The sequence below is a fragment of the Carcharhinus amblyrhynchos genome, chromosome 14 (genome assembly GCF_965287045.1).
Source record: "Carcharhinus amblyrhynchos chromosome 14, sCarAmb.v2.hapA, whole genome shotgun sequence".
Taxonomy (NCBI): Eukaryota; Metazoa; Chordata; class Chondrichthyes; order Carcharhiniformes; family Carcharhinidae; genus Carcharhinus; species Carcharhinus amblyrhynchos.
In genome coordinates this window covers 7,153,324-7,170,474 of record NC_137337.1, presented here as the reverse complement: position 1 = coordinate 7,170,474, position 17,151 = coordinate 7,153,324, and the positions used below count along the sequence as shown (strand labels likewise).

General features: G+C 45.8%; 2 protein-coding genes across 6 annotated transcripts in view; one reads left to right on the top strand and one right to left on the bottom strand.

Moving 5' to 3' along the window:
• The window catches only part of cep128 (centrosomal protein 128), a 299,878-nt gene extending 292,466 nt beyond the window's left edge, over positions 1 to 7,412 (bottom strand). For all 5 annotated transcript variants that reach the window (XM_080202221.1, XM_080202225.1, XM_080202224.1 and 2 more), the window contains exons 1-2: positions 7,309 to 7,412; positions 833 to 996 (exon numbers count right to left, since the gene is read on the bottom strand). In XM_080202221.1, coding sequence (XP_080058347.1) covers positions 833 to 982 — 150 coding nt within the window. In that variant the 5' untranslated portion in view covers positions 983 to 996; positions 7,309 to 7,412. The remainder of the gene's footprint in view (positions 1 to 832; positions 997 to 7,308) is intronic.
• An 8,057-nt stretch (positions 7,413 to 15,469) lies between these two features.
• tshr (thyroid stimulating hormone receptor) overlaps positions 15,470 to 17,151 on the top strand; it is a 67,703-nt gene continuing 66,021 nt past the window's right edge. The window contains exon 1 of the mRNA XM_080202103.1: positions 15,470 to 15,648. Coding sequence (XP_080058229.1) covers positions 15,470 to 15,648 — 179 coding nt within the window. The remainder of the gene's footprint in view (positions 15,649 to 17,151) is intronic.

Here is a 17,151-nt window from a genome sequence, read left to right as displayed (position 1 = left end):
CCTAAACTCTTCAACCAGAAATCATTGCTAAAGCAGAACTCAATCTTTTAAAAATGGACATAAGAATCCACTTTAAGAAAAACACAACCTCTTTATCAGCATCATTGGAGAATACTGCCTCAATTAGACACAACTCCAAATCTGTCACATTGAATTCCTCATCATCTCAGTTGGGCTGTGTCAGAGGCACTAGAATTAGTTAGCTGAAATTCTTCACAATATTTTAAACAGGATAATCATGTAGTAGTTGTTTATTAGAGCAAGTCAGTTGCATACTGAGATATTAAAAAGATAATTGTAAAAGTATTGACATGAATGAGGAATTTTATCCCTAACAACATTGCAAGCTCTCAATAATCGGCTCAAGACTCCTAAATACAAATTTCACTTGTCTTATGTAGTACTCAATCTCTCCAGAAAGGGAACCACTTCACTCAACAGACCTATTGGGAGCATGCTGAGACTCCTTTTGACATCCATAACTCAATTTCCAAAAAAAAATCCTAATCCATTTCTTTTATACATTTCCATTAACTACAAATCAGTCCCGTACTTAAATTAATATACAACTAATTTACATTTTTCACAATTTTAGGGAGGTCACAGGCAGGTCTTGCTGCAGTTATTGTTGCTGATCCAGCACACTGATAGCTCCAGTAATGTCCAAAAGTTGACAATACCAAATAGAGATTTATACAACCATTTCTCTCATCCCCCACAAGTGGTGCCTTTGCATTTTTAATTTCAGGCAAACACTGCAGGTAACACAACACCAAGTGCCAAGTTTAATGAGTCAAGATGAGGAGTTTTGTTTTTAAACCCAACACAATACCTGTAAAGTGCTTGCTAATGTGTCTATTTTAGCAGACACATCACCAGCATTGTGCATTCTGCTCCTTCTCTTAGCTGTCGCCTTCAGAGGACCTCGCCGCCTGGAAAAATTACGAAGGCACGTGTCTGAGTCACTCGATGAGTCCGCCATAAGAACACTGCAGCCTGCAAACAAGTGGGTAGAATGAGATGCAGGTTAGATGGATTGGTCATGCTAAAAAATTGCCCTTTAGTATTAGGGGGATTAGTAGGGTAAATATATGGGGTTATGGGGATAGGGCCTGGATGAGATTGTGGTCGGTGTAGGCTTGATAGACCAAATGGTCTCTTTCTGCACTGTAGGGATTCTATGATTCTAACTTTCCAACCCTATTAATAAGATGCCAAGAAAGTCTTCATGTCCAGAAAATTGTTGAACAAGTGAAGAGAAGAAAATTGAAAATCTACTATTACAATTAAGTAAGTTGGTGTATTTTACAATCTTAACATCCTGTGATAATAGCCTCCCAGCCGCATCTGCAATGGTGAAAGGGTATAATTACAACATGGCAGGTTTACCTTGACAAGTTCGCAATATACAGGCGGCACAGTGGATAGCACTGATGCCTCACAGCACCAAGGACCCAGGTTCAATTCCAGCCATGGGTGACTATCTGTGTGGAGTTTGCATGTTCTCCCCACACCTGCCTGGGTTTCCTGCGTGTGCTCCAGTTTCCTCCCACAGTCCAAAAGATATGTACGTTAAATGGATTGGCCATGCTAAACTGCCCCCTAGTGCCAGGAACATTAGCAGGTTAAATACATGGGGTTACAGGGATACAGCTTGGGTGGGATTGTTGTCAGTGCAGGCTCAATGGGCCGAATGGCCTTTTTCTACACTGTAGGGATTCTATGATTCTACATGTAGTCGCTTATTTATAATGGGACAAATAGGTAGTTAAGCAGACAGAGAGCAAGGCTGTTCTATCCTGTGGATACAAGACACATCAATACCTTCTCAAGGGCAATTAGGGCTGACCAACAAATGCTGGCCTTGTCAGCAATACCCACATCCCGTGATGTGCACGTTGGACTGCCACTGGCTTATCAGCCTCTTCATCCCGTGGACAAACAACACCACCACTTGCTGACACGATTGGGTCAGGCAGTAGGACTGCTCTTGAGAAGGCTCCCACCATAATAGATAAGCATTCCAAGGAAGGATCTGAGTTCTGAGTAGTTCCAAGGGGCTGGTGCCTCCTTAATCGCTTCCACTTTGCCTTCCATTGGGTGCAACTCTTAATCATCAATCTGATAACCAAGATAAGCCACCTCATTTGCCTGGAAGATGCACTTCTCTCTTCTTAAAATCACACTGCTGCTGTCTGGAACATTTTTAAATATCATTCAAATGTTTCTCCTTGGTGAACCCTGTTATTAGGACGTCATCCAAATGAAAGACAACTCTGGGCAAATCCTGCAGCAAACTCTCCATAATTCGCTGAAAGATGGCACAAGCCAATAAAATGCAAATGGTGGACTTATCTATTGATAGAGACCTTTGTGTGTATTTATAGAGACACAAGCTCTCTCGTCCAGCTCTAACTGATGGTGAGTGTGGCTCATGTTCAGAGGAGGCTAAAATGGATCATCCATTTGGTACTTCTGGCTGATGACTGTGGCAAATGCTTCAGCTTTACCTTTATTTTCCAGACGTCATTTTCCAGACGTCGCTGGATTCCGGGGAAGTGCCGGATGATTGGAAAACGGCTAATGTTACGCCGTTATTTAAGAAGGGTGCCAGGCAAAAGGCGGGGAACTATAGGCCGGTTAGTTTAACGTCTGTGGTAGGTAAAATGTTAGAATCTGTCATTAAGGAGGAAATTGCGAGGCATCTTGAAGGGAATTGCTTGATAGAGCAGACGCAACACGGTTTCATTAAAGTCGTGTCTGACAAATTTACTGGAGTTCTATGAGGATGTGTCTAGGGCGGTGGATAGAGCAGAGCCGGTGGATGTGGTCTTTCTAGATTTTCAGAAGGCGTTTGACAAAGTACCTCACAAGAGGTTATTGCAGAAGGTCGAGGGACATGGAGTTGGGGGTAGGGTGTTAGCGTGGATAGAGGATTGGTTGTCAAATAGGAGGCAGAGAGTGGGGGTCAACGGGTGCTATTCGGATTGGCGGATGGTGACTAGTGGAGTGCCCCAGGGGTCGGTGCTGGGGCCTCAGCTTTCTACCATTTATATAGATGATCTGGAGGAGGGAACCGAGTGTAGGGTGTCGAAATTTGCTGATGACACCAAGATTGGGGGAACGGCAAATTGTGCGGAGGGTGTGGAGAGTCTACAGAAGGATCTAGATAGGCTGGACGAATGGGCCAGGAAATGGCAAATGGAATTTAATGTTGGCAAGTGTGAGGTGGTCCACTTTGGTAGGAAGAATGGTAGGAAGGACTATTACTTACGGGGCGAAAAACTGCAGCAGGCGACGGTGCAGAGGGACCTCGGGGTCCTTGTGCATGAGTCGCAAAAACCCAGCTTGCAGGTGCAGCAGGTGGTCAGGAAGGCGAATGGGATGCTGGCCTTCATAGCGAGGGGGATTGAATATAAAAGTAGGGAGGTCTTGCTGCAGCTGTATAGGGCATTGGTGAGGCCGCAGCTGGAGTACTGTGTGCAGTTTTGGGCGCCGCACCTGCGCAAAGATATTTTGGCCTTGGAGGGAGTGCAGAGGAGGTTTACTAGGCTGATACCGGAGTTGAGGGGGTTGAGCTATGAGGAGAGGCTGAATAAACTTGGCTTGTACTCGTTAGAGTTTAGAAGAATGAGGGGAGATCTCATTGAGACGTATAAGATGATGAATGGGATGGATAGGATAGAGGTGGAAAGACTCTTCCCGCTCAAAAAAGACAGTAGGACTAGGGGGCACAGCCTCAAGATAAAAGGGGGGCGGTTTAGAACGGAGTTGAGGAGGAACTTCTTCACTCAAAGGGTGGTGAATCTCTGGAATTCTCTGCCCGTTGAAGTGGTGGAGGCTGCCTCGCTAAATATTTTTAAGACACGGGTTGATGGGTTTTTGATGAGAGGGGATTAAGGGTTATGGGGAGAGGGCGGGAAAGTGGAACTGAGCAGCGACAGATCAGCCATGATCTTATTGAATGGCGGGGCAGGCTCGAAGGGCTAGATGGCCTACTCCTGCTCCTATTTCTTATGTTCTTATGTTCTTTTGTACTGGTATGCGAGGCTTTTCCATCACTATAGAGCCACCTCCTCCAGTGAGTTGTTTACCTGTCTGCCCCATTCAGTGCTGGATGTGGCAGGACTGCAGAGCTTAAATCTGATACATTGGTTGTGGTTAACTCTGTCCATCTCTTGCTGCTAATGCTATTTGGCACACAAGTAGTCTTGTACTGGAGCTTCAGGTTGACACCTCACTTTTAGGTATGCCTGCTGCTGCTCCTGACATGCCCTCCAGCACTCTCCATTGAATCAGGCTTGGTCCCATGGCTTGGTGGTAATGGTTGAGTGGGGGATATGTTAGACCATGAGGTTGCAGATTGTGCTGGAGTACTGCTGCTGTTGATGGCCCACAGCGCTTCCTGGATGCCCAGTCTTGAGTTGCTCGATCGGTTCAAAGTCTGTCCCATTTAGCACAGTGGTAATGCCACACTACACAATGGAGAGTATCCTCAATGTGAAGACTGGACTTCATCTCTACAAGGACTGTGTAGTGGTCACTCCTACTGATACTGTCATGGGCAGATCCATCTATAGCAGACAGGTTGGTGAGGATGAGGGCAAGTATGTTTTCCCCTTGTATTGGTTCCTTCACCACTTGCCCAGTCTAGCAGCTATGTCCTTTAGGGCTCAGCCAGCTCAGTCTGTAGCAGTGAGCCACTCTTGGTGAGTGACATTGAAGTCCCCACCCAGAGTACATTCTGTGCCCTTGCCACCCTCAGTGCTTCCTCCAAGTGATGTTCAACATGGAGAAGTGTTGATTCATCAGCTGAGGGGCAGGCAATACGTGGTAATCAGCAGGAGGTTTCTTTGCCCGTGTTTTATCTGATTTCATGAGGCTTCAGAGTCCAACGTCGATAGTGAGGACTCCGAGGACAACATCCTCCTCACTGTAATCACTGTGCCACCATCTCTGCTGGGTCTGTCCTGCCAGTGGCACAGGGCATTTCCAATTATGGTGATGATGTGTGGCCTCCTTCTGTACTGTAGGGATTCTATGATTCTATCTACTCTGCCCCGATCTCTTACGCAGGAGAGTAAGGAAATTCAGGATGTCCACTACAGCACACCAACTTTTACAGATGCACCATTGAAAACATCCTTTCTGGTTGTATCACAGCTTGGTGTGGCTCCTGCTCTGCCCAAGACCGCACAAAACTACAAAGAGTTGTGAATGTAGCTAAGTCCATCACGCAAAACAGCCTTCCATCCATTGATTCTGTCTACACTTCCCGCTGCCTTGAAAAAACAACTACAAAATCAAGGACTCCACTCACCCTGGACATTCTCCCTTCCACCTTCTTCCACCAGGAAAAAGATACAAAAGTCTGAGGTCACATATCAACTGACTAAAAAACAGCTTCTTTCCTGCTGCTATCAGACTTTTGAATGGACCTGCCATATATTAAATTGATCTTTCTCTGCACCCTATCTATAACTGCAACACTATATTCTGTGTCCTCTTGTTTCCTTCTCCCCTATGTACTCAGTGGACTATATGTTTTGTCTATATAGCACAAGAGACAGTATTTTTCACTGCATCGCAATACATGTGACAATAATAAATCAAATCAAAAAAGGATGACCCTGGTCGGATGTTTCCCATGCTGTGTTGTTCTTTGTTCTTTGACAGAGCTCCATTTACACTCTATCCAGACTGATCATGATTTTGAACACCTCTATCATTTTCTTTTTCAAGGAAAACAACTGAAGTCCGAGAGTGGAATGTGAGCCCACAAACTTCATAATCAGAATGGATAAAGTCATCAAACTGATCTAGGGCTAATCTGTCCAAGTTGAACGGCTCAGGAGCAGCAGGTTAGTTACTAAACGCAGCTACAGACCAGATGAGGGTGGCACAGTGGCAGTGGTTAGCACTGCAGCCTCTCAACGCCAGGGAGCCAGGTTCGATTCACGACTTGGGTGACAATCAGGACATTGAGTATAGGAGTTGGGACATGAAGTTACAGTTGTATAAGTCATTGGTGAGGCTGCACTTGGAGTAAGTAGTGCACAGAGTTTTGGTCACCTCTTATAGGAAAGGTATTGATAAACTGGAAAGAGTGCAAAGAACGATTTATGAGGATGTTGCCAGGATTAGCAGGCCTGAGTTATAGGGAGCGGTTAGCCAGGTTAGGATTTTACTCCTTGGAATTGAGAAGAGTGAGGGGTGACCTTACTGAGGTGTATAAAATCACAGGGCCATAGATAGGATGGTCACACGCATTTGTTTCCCAGGATAGAGGATTTAGAAACTAGAGAGCATAGGTTTAAGGTGAAAAGGGAAAGATTTAGAAAGGACCTGAGGGCAACTTCTTCATGCAGAGGATGGTGCGTATATGGAATGAGCTGCCAGAGAAAGCAGCTGAGGCAGATTCAATAAAAGTGTTTAAAAAGCATTTGGACAAGTACATGGATGGGTGAGGATTAGAAGGATATGAGCCAAGCACAAGTAATTGGAACTAGCTGGGAGGGCACCATGGTCAGCATGGATTAGTTGGGCCAAAGGGTCTGTTTGCATGCTGGATTGCTCTATGACTGCCTGTGGAGAGTCTGCATGTTCTCACCGTGTCTGCATGGGTTTCCTCCGCGTGCTCCAGTTTCCTCCCTCAGTCTGAAAGACGAGCGAGTTAGGTGCATTGGGACATGCTAAATTCTCCCTCAGTGTACCCGAACGGGCACCGGAGTGTGGTGACTCAGGGCTTTTCACACTAACTTCATTGTACGTAAGCCAACTTATGACAATAATAAATAAACTTTAAACTTAGGACAAAGACCAATGACGGAAGAGAAGCTTTTTAAATAAACACATTGTCTAAAATAAACCGCTGCTGCTTCACACTCTCTCTCTCCCGACTGCCCAGACATGCCCGGTCCCCGACTCTGCTTAAAGCTTACTTATTAGTGTCACAAGTAGGCTGACATTAACACTGCAATGAAGTTACTGTGAAAATCCCCTAGTCACCACACTCTGGCACCTGTTCGGCTACACCGAGGAACAGCCAATCCACCTAACCAGCACATTTTTCAGACTGTGGGAGGAAACCAGAGAACCCAGAGGAAAACCATAAAGACATGGGGGAAAATGTACAGTATCCACACAGACAGTGACCCAAGCCTGGAATCGAACCCAGCTCCCTGGCGCTATGAGACAGCAGTGCTAACCATTGTGCCACCTCTGCCCCTGACTCTGTCTGGGGTCGGCCAGCCCCTCTTATATATTAAACGTTAACTGTCGGAGGATGTCCGTTTGAGGAGTCGTTACCTTTAACACGCCGCAGAGATCCATCCCGCCCGCGCTAGGCTAACGGCCCTTGCCCGGCCTCGGCCATCAGCGACAGCCGCAGCACCCATCGGCCGAGAAGCGTCTATGGCAACTTGAAATGTCCGCCCTGGGCCAGCCCGGTGAGCCGGCGCGGGGCCTGCTGGGAAACGTAGTCCCCGTGTCCGGGGAGAGTGCGAGGGAGAGGGAGTGTGGGACTACAACTCCCAGCAGGCAGTGCGGGCCAGCCGGCAGGTAGCCCTCCTCAATGCCTGCTCGCAAAGTGCGCCAAACGTCCCGCCTCCGCCCCTCACCCACCCGGAGGGAGAGCGAGGCGCCAGTGCGCAGCTGCGGAGCGCTAACTCTCAGCCAGCTGGCAAGCTGCACACACTCACCAGCTCCCAATGCAAACTTCCAGCAGCTCCTAATACAAACTTGCACTAGCTACCAATGCAAACTTGCACCAGCTTCCAATGCAAACTTGCACTAGCTCCTACTGCAAACTTCCAGCAGCTCTCAATGCAGATTTTCAACAGCTCTGAATGCAAACTTCTGCCAGCTCCCAATGCAAATTTCCAGTATCTCCCAATGCAGACTCCCAGCAGTTCCCAGTGCAAACTTCCAGCAGTTCCCAGTGCAAACTTCCAGTAGCTCCCAGTGCAAACCTCCAGCAGCTCCCGATACAGACCTCCAGCAGTTCCCAATACAAACCTCCAGCAGCTCCCAATGCAAACTTTCACCAGCTCTCAGTGCAAACTTCCAGCAGTTCCTAATATAAACTTGCACTAGCTCCTAATGCAAACTTGCAGCAGTTCCCAGTGCAGACTCCCAGCAGCTCCCAATGCAAACCTCCAGCAGCTCCCAATGCAAACTTCCACCAGCTCTCAAGTAAACTTCCAGCCACACATTCACTTCAGTGCACATTGTTCAACTCACACTTTAATAATTAATTTAGTACTCTTTTCCCAATGCTCATATTTTTATCAACATACTTTGAAGAACAATTTTTTAAAAATATACACATTGTCCAACTTAAATTTTAATAACTTTATTATTTTTACACAATGTACACATTTTAATTAACATACTTTGAGCACCAATTTTTAAAAACATATTTCAATTGTCCAGCTTAAACTTGAACAAGTTTTACATTTTTGCCCAACGCATGTTTTAATTAACTTATATTGAGCAATAACTATTTTCTTAAATATGCACATTGTCCAACTTGAGTTTCAATACATTCAATATTTTTTACACAATGTACAAATTTTAAGGAATGTATTTTAGATAACTTGTTTTTTCAAATGTGCACATTGTCCAGTTTAAACTTTAAAACAAATTTAATATTTTTACACAATGTACACATTTCAATGAACCTATATGAGTCACAAATTTAGTTTTTTTAAACTTGTAAGAAGTCTCACAAGACCAGATTAAAGTCCAACAGGTTCATTTGGTATCACGAGCTTTCAGGGCGCTGCTCCTTCATCAGGTGACTGAGTCCACTTGATGCCTTGTCAACCTTCAGTACTGACTGTCTATTCAACACTTTCCCCTTTTCAATTTTGAATATTTCTAGGGAGAAAGTTTCCTCAGCTGCTTTCCATGACCTGGATAGAATGTTGCTCCTTGGTAAAGACGGATGCAAAGTATTCATTTAATATCTCAGTATGCCTGCACGCTCCATCGGTTTGATTTTAACATCCTGTCCCCACAGGAATTGTAGCAGGCGGGACACGGACTATGCAAAGGTCTGTTGACCTCAGGCAGGATTTTCCGGTATTGGGGCGAGCACAGCCGTAAAATCCCATCCCATGTGTCCTCCGCAAGGCCCAAGTCTGGCAAACTTTATAGAAACCTTGGACTGCCCAAGTATTAGGGTGCCCCTCCCATATCTCCCCTGTTGAGTCCAAAAAAATGAGAAGCACTCTGCTTGACACCAGTTTGGTGGCAGGAGTTGCTGGAAAATGGAGACATTAGTCCATCTTTGGGTTCCAGGTTTCTTGTCAGGGTTTACTCCCTTGGCCTTCAACCCTCCCAAGATACCCGCGGGACAGCCAAGCCATTTGCCCACGGCTGGCAGTTTTGATCCTGAGTGCCAAGGTATGACCCTGTGTTGGCAGCTGTACTCACTGCACCTCTGACATTAAACGCTCTCCAAGTTTCTCTGAAGGTTTAGGCTGAGGTTGTGAGGGACCCAGTTTCTATATGCCAGCTGAGAGCTTGCCGATGGAGTGGGCTGTGTACTGACAGGGAGAGACTTACACATTTGGCTCCCTTTTTCATATTACTGCTAGCCAGCGTGGACTGAAAATGAGAAGCAAACTAGCCCACAGAAGCAGAGAGCATGCTAATTCACTTCATAGAAATATGGAAACATAGAAGATAAGAGCAGGAGGAGGCCATTCAGCCCTTCGAGCCTGCTCCATCATTCATCACAATCATGGCTGATCATCCAACTCAATAGCCTAATCCTTCTTTTTCCTCTTAGTGAGAAATCTCACAACATTAGGTTAAAGTCCAACAGGTTTATTTGGGGCAAATGGGATCAAAGGTTATGGGGAAAAAAATGATGTGGAGATGCCAGCGTTGGACAAGGGTGGGCACAGTGCTATCACATAAACCTGTTGGACGTTAACCTTGTGTTGTGAGACTTCTTACTGTGCCCATCCCGGTCCAACGCTGGCATTTCCACATTTTTCCCCATAACCTTTGATCCCATTCACCCCCAAGTGCATTATTCAGCCATCTCTTGAATACATTCAATGTTTTGGCATCAACTACTTCCTGTGGTAACGAATTCCACAGGCTCACCAGTCTTTGTGTGAAGAAATGTTTCCTCATCTCCATCCTAAATTGTCTACCCTGAGTCCTCAGATTGTGACCTCTGGTTCTGGATACCCTCACCATCAGGAACATCCTTCCTGCATCTACCTTAAGTAGTCCTGTTAGACACCCCCGCCCCCCCCCACCCCCCTCTTCATTTGTCTGAACTCCAGCGAAACAATCCTAACCTAGTCAATCTCTCCTCTTACACCAGTCCCGCCATCCCCTGAATCAGCCTGGTAAACCTTCACTGCGCTCCCTCGAGAGCAAGGACATCCTTCCTCAGAAAAGGAGACCAAAATTGTACACAATATTCTAGGTTGGCCTCACCAAGGCCCTGTATAATTGCAACAGCACATCCCTGCTCCTGTACTTGAATCCTTTTTTACTCAGAGAGTGGTGAGGGTCTGGAATGCGCTGCCTGGGAGGGTGGTGGAGACGGGATGTCTCACCTCCTTTAATAGGCACCTAGGTGAGTGCTTGGCATGCCATAACATTCAGGGCTATGGGCCAAGTCCTGGCAAGTGGTATTACAGTGAGCAGGTCAGGACATTTTGTGCATCGGTGCAGACTCGATGGGCCGAAGAGCCTCTTGTACACTGTAGTATTCTGTGATTCAGTTCTCTGGTTTTCAATCTCTTGGGTCTGAGGGTATTCAAGATCTAGTTATCTTCTGACAAAGCTTGTAAAGTTCTGTGTCAGTTGCTGCGATTGCTATTGGTGTCTTGTGCTATAAAATTATCAGTGCTTTACTTAGAGATCAGAGTTCCTAATTTACTGCTGCTAATATTAGTGAATAAATATTTATTGTCTTCATATAAAATTGTCTGCAGTTGTAACTGAGGAGGTATGTGTTTATGATAAATGTGTTCAGGCTGCAGGTAAAGGGCTGGATAGAGGAACACAATATAATCTCAAACAGAAGTTTTGTGACATAAAAAGGAGAATGTAGGAAAGAAGTGAACTATTTATCAATAGACTATCACACCACACCAGCCTGTGTAAATGAGATCCAATTTCTAAAAAGTGCTTGACATATTAATGCGACACTTGCCGCAAACTTTTAAATCTTGTGAGTTAATTTAAACTATTATTAGTGAAACAATGCTTTCTCAGCTTCTCATTGGTGGCTTTCGTTGTTTGTATACCCTAGCGACCACTGCCATAACAACCCACACCAAACAAAGCCAAACATGAGGTGCGCTCAGGAAGTAACTTCCATAAAGCTGAAGAGAAGCCATCAATCCAATACTTAATAATGCAATCAAAAGCTCCTGCTACCTGCAAAATGTAATCCTCAGTGCACAATTGGGAAAACAATTTATTCCTTGATTTGCATTTAGAGTGGATAATGCATTAAAATAAACTTGAGAATCATGGAATAGAATAGAATCCCTGCAGGGCACAAGGAGGCCATTCAGCCCATTGAGTTTGCACCAACTCTCCGAAAGAGCATCCCACCCAGGCCAGACCCCCACCCTATCCCCCTAACTCTACTCACTCTACCTTGGCTAATTCACCAAACACATCTTGGGACACTAAGGGACAATTTATCATGGCCAAACCACCTAAACTGAACATCTTTGGAGGAAGCCTTTGGAGAAAGGAGAAAACCCACACAGACATGGGGGGAATGTGCAAGCTCCAAGGAGACAGTCACCCAGAGCCAGAATTGAACCCAGGTCCCTGTGTGAGGCACCAGTGCTAACCACTGTGGAGTTGGATCTACACGGAACAAGAGAGGTGGCTGGCGTTTTTGACTTTTGTCTCATTCTCTTTGCAGCATCCATTTCTTATTGGGAACTTCTCTGTGTTTCTCTTTAAGATATATTTCCGAATCAGGATGGTGTGTGGCTTGGAGAGAAATTTTCATTTGGTGTTCCCCTGTATCTGCTGAGTTTGTCCTCCTAGATGCTGGAGGTTGCAGGTTTGAGAGGTGCTGTCAAAGGAGCGTTCGCAAGTTGCTGCAGTGCACCTTTCAGATATAACCATATAATCACTGCTTTCACTGTGTGCTGGTGTTGATGGGAGCAATTATTTAGGGAAATGGATAGGGTGTTGATCAAGTGAGCTGGTTTGGTGTTGGAGATGCGCTAATCCGGGGCAATTCAGTAAGCGCAGTGCGTTCAATTCTGAGTATCACACTTTAGGGAGCATGTTGAGATCTTGAAGAGGTGATTTACCAGAATGGTACCAGGGATGAGAGACATCAGGTAAGTGGAGAGACTAGAGTGGTTGACACCGTTCGTCCAATAGCAGAGATGATCAAGAGGAGATTCAGTGGGACTGTTAAAATCATGAAAGGTTTTGATAGAGTAAATGAGGTGAAACTGCTTCCACTGGCAAGAAATCAGAGGACAAAGATTTAAGATAATTAGCAAAAAAAACCACAGGGTGAGGTAAATCAGGTTGATGTCATTTGGATGATGACACTCCTGGGTTTTAAAAGCTTGTAGATTTTATAAGATGGGTGGCATGGTGACACAGCGGTTAGCACTGCTGCCTCACAGTGCCACGGACCCAGGTTCAATTCCCAGCTTGGGTCACTATCAGTGTGGAGTTTGCACATTCTCCCCGTGCCTGCATGGGCTTCCTTCATGTGCTCTGGTTCCCTCCCACAGTCCGAAAGACATGTTGGTAGGTGCATTCATAGAATCCCCACAGTGTAAAAGGAGACCATTCAGCCCATCGAGTCTGCATCGACTACAATCCCACCCAGGCCCTATTCCCATAACCCCTCATATTTACTCTGCTAATGCCCCTGACAATAGGGTTATTTTAGCATGGCCAATCATCCTAATCCACACATCTTTTCTGACTGTGGGAGGAAACCAGAGCACCCGGAGGAAACCCACACAGGCACAAGGAGAATGTGCAGATTTCACATAGGCGGTGACCCGAGGCCGGAATTGCACCCAGGTCCCTGACGCTGTGAGGCAGCAGTGCTAACCACTGTGCCATCATGCTGTTTAATTGGCACTGGCTGTGGCCATTGGCTATTCTATATTCTCCCTCAGTGTAACCAAACAGGCATTGGAGTGCAGCGACTCGGGGATTTTCTCAGTAACTTCATTGCAGTGTTAATGTAAGCCTGCTTGTGGCACTAATAATTAATAATTAATAATAGAGATAAGGAGTTCCATAGCTGTAGTAGGCTGGGGAAGAATGAGTTTGAAAGGTCTTGAATTGAATCCAGTGGGGGTGTGAGGAGGTTGATTGGTGTCCTTGGGAGCTTTGAAGAGGGAGGTTCAGAAGGACTCTGTCTCAGGGTGATGAAGTCAATCAGAGTTTCCCTGGCTTGAACCTTGGTCAGGCAGTCTCTGCTCAAAGACACACTTGTATAGAATGGACATCTGGGGAGGATGGGAATGGGTTTGTTTGGATGTCTCTCACTTACACTTCATTACTGCCGAGATCATATTCAATAACCTGAATGGGGTCCAAGAGAGAATTGCATTACCCAATCAACCTACGCCAATTGGCACCTCCAGAAGGGAAAAGATTTGCCAAATGAAATAAATTAGCCCTTGACTGACACAAATTCTGTGAGATGATCTTCGTTATTCCCCACTGTTGTGTTAAAATTCGACTGCAGCACTAACAATCACTCTATGCTTCCAAATTATTTTAATTCATACATTCTTCACAACCTGAAGAAAGACTCAAGAGGAACACAACGAAATAAAAGTGACCCAGGCTTTAATATTTCAATATCCATCATCCTGGCTCTTTATTGAATCTATCGTGACAAAGTGCCCCAATAGAATGCTAAAGGAGTCACAATATCCTAGTGGTGATGAGGAAACAATTTATTGGAGAGGAAAATGACGAGCCCACAATAATATTCAACACTTTCTACATAGTAATGAATCACTCAGGAGTAAGCACGAATTGTGTAGTTTTGTGTAGAATATTTGCTTTATTTACAGCCCATTATTAGACTCTGTGTGACCAGACAATTCACAAACTTTTAAAAGGAATGTTGGAATCAACTTGCATCTTACATCTCTGATTAGATTCACTTTCAAGATAAGTTACTCCTTATCAATGTAATAAGGTCAATGCCGATCTCACTGAATGGTAGAGCAGACTCAATGGGCTGAATGGCCCACTTCTGCTCTTACGTCTTAGGATCTATCCCTCAACCAGCATCAGGAAGGAACAGATGATCTGATTATTTATCTCATTGTTTGTGGGAGCTTACTGTGTGCAAATTGGCTGAAATGTGACAAAGCTTCAAAAGTACTTACTTAGCTGTTAAAGAATCTTATGACATGCCAAGATGGTGCAAGGTGCTATAAAAATGCAAACTGTTTCTTTCTGCTTCAAGGATAGCATATCTTAAAGAGTAAGCTGTTGAAAATTCCTGTAACCCTGTGGCAAGGCTTATATTCCTGTAATGACCTCAATGAGGCCCATGGGGCTGGCCTCTTAGAGTATGAGCTCCCTGATTGAGGTAATGATTCCCTGCCCATTCAGGGAGTTTCACCTGTATATACATTGAGGAATGTCAGGGCTACTGACACTCCAGATTCTGACTTTGTACCAGAAATATTTGTAGGAGTGGAATTGAGTTTGTAATGATGGCACAGTGGCTAGCACTACTGCCTCACAGTGCAAGGGACCCGGGTTCAATTCCTAGCTTGGGTCACTGTCTGTGTGGAGTCTGCATGTTATCCCTGTCTCTGCTTGGGTTTCCTCTGGATGCTCTGGTTTCCTCCCACAGTCTGAAAGACGTGCTAGTTAGGGTGCATTGGCCATGCTAAATTCTCCCTCAGTGTACCCGAACAGGTGCCGGAGTTTGGCAACTAGGGGATATTCACAGTAACTTCATTGCAGTGTTAACATAAACCTACTTCTGACACTATTAAATAAACTTAAACTGTCCCTTGAGAACGTGGTGGTGAGCTGCCTCCCTGGGGTGCAAGTTCTTTTCTGATTAAAACAAAATATTTAATGACAAACCCAGTCTTTTGAACTAGTGGGCAGACTTTTAAAGCAAAACAACATTTTGACAATGGTCCTATTCCTTAGCAGTTGTAACGAGCTGAATGGCGGTGGTGAGGACATTATCTGTCAATCAGCTTCCCCGGGTCCGGAGTTGCTCTGGAGGTGTCAGTGCTAACAATGTAAACCTGTATCCAGAGAGCTCCTGGCGGCCAGAACTCACTCAAACAAAACTCAACTAGATCGCCGGGGGAATGGATCGCAGCAATTTCCTCTGAAAGGGAGAGACACCAACGGAGAAAGAAAAAGGAAGAGAGAAAAGGCAGGAAAGGATTGCAGGAGTTTGGATTTGGTTTGGTCAGAAAGGAGTGGATTTGGAACCTGGTTTAAGATGATCCTGCCCACCTTGTGTGTGCTAGCTTTGACAGCTATCTCCCTGGGAGTGAGCCGGGCTGGAGACTCAGTGGATCGGTGCCCGAGTGTGTGTGAGTGTTCAGATTGGAACACTGTCCAGATAACCTGTAAATCCATCGATCACATCCCGACCTTCCCCCAGAACACCGAGAGGATGTGAGTACCCCAAACAGTTGAGACCTGTCAGGTTGTCTGTGTGTGTGTGTGTGTGTGTGTATGCGGGTTCCCCCTGTAAACCGGTGCCCACAGTCCCAGCAAAGAGATTACACACAGGCTGAGGTTAAACCCCTTAAAACCCAGGCAGGAGAATGAATGGGAAAGCTTTGTGCTGTGTGCCACAAGAATACAAGGGGGAGTTTGGCTGCATGCACTTGCATTATGGCAAAGCCATCATAGATTCACAGAGTCTGGCAGTGCAGAATAAGTCATTCGGCCCATCATTGAGCTTCTAAGATAAAAGCAAAATACTGCGGGAGCTGGAATCTGAAACAAAAACTGAAAATGCTGGATCATCTCATCAGGTCTGGCAGCACCTTTGCCCAGAGAATAGAGCCAACGTTTCAGATCTAGACGAGCCTTCATCACTCTGACAAAGGGTCACCCAGAACTGAAACATTGGCTCTATCCTCTTCCCACAGATGCTGCCAGACCAGCATTTTCTGTTCTGTTGTGATCTCTCATTGATATTTGCCCACCTGCTTTCTGCACTGCTAAAGTGGGAGCATAGCTCCAGAAGGGAGGAATTTGAGACCCCCATCAGGAGGGCTGTGAGACCCCCCCCATCAGGAGGGCTGTAAGAACCCCCATCAGGAGAGCTGTGAGACCCCCCCCCGCATCAAGAGGACTGTGAGACCCCCCCCATCAGGAGGGCTGTGAGAACCCCCATCAGGAGAGCTGTGAGACCCCTCCCCGCATCAAGAGGACTGTGAGACCCCCCCCATTAGGAGGGCTGTGAGACCCCCCCATCAGGAGGGCTATGAGACCCCCCATCAAGAGGACTATGAGACCCCCCATCAGGAGAGCTATGAAACCCTCATCAGGAGGGCTGTGAGACCCCCCATCAGGAAGGCTGTGAGACCCCCATCAGGAAGGCTGTGAGACCCTCCCCATCAGGAAGGCTGTGAGACCCTGCATCATGAGGGTGTGAGACTCTCATCAGGAGGGCTGTGAGACCCTCATGAAGAAAGGCAGTCTCACATTGCGTGGGGCTGACGGACCCTTCAGGATCTCGAAGAACATCTGAGCAAAACAAAATCCTGATTTTAACCAGCAGTGCGCGCAGCTCCAGTATATCTCTAGGCAGCACCTAGAGATCGGGGGAGGCGGGAATTGGCAGTGCTAAATTGCCTCTTAGTGTCCCAATCTGTGTAGGTTATGGGGATTACCCATGGTAGATGTGTGGAGTTACAGGGAGAGGGCCAGGGTAAGATGCTTTGTCAGAGAGTCAGTGCAGACATGATGGGCTGAATGGCCTTCTGCACTATCGGGATTTTTTAAAAAGATGGAAAAAGTCAGAATTTTCTGGTGATATCAAACCTGGAGATGTGAGAAACAGTGAAGACAATGCAAATCAGCTGCGACAGGACATAGATAGGCTAGCAGTCTGTACAAACAAGTAGCAGATGGAATTTAACACAGAGAAGTGTAAGGTGATGTATT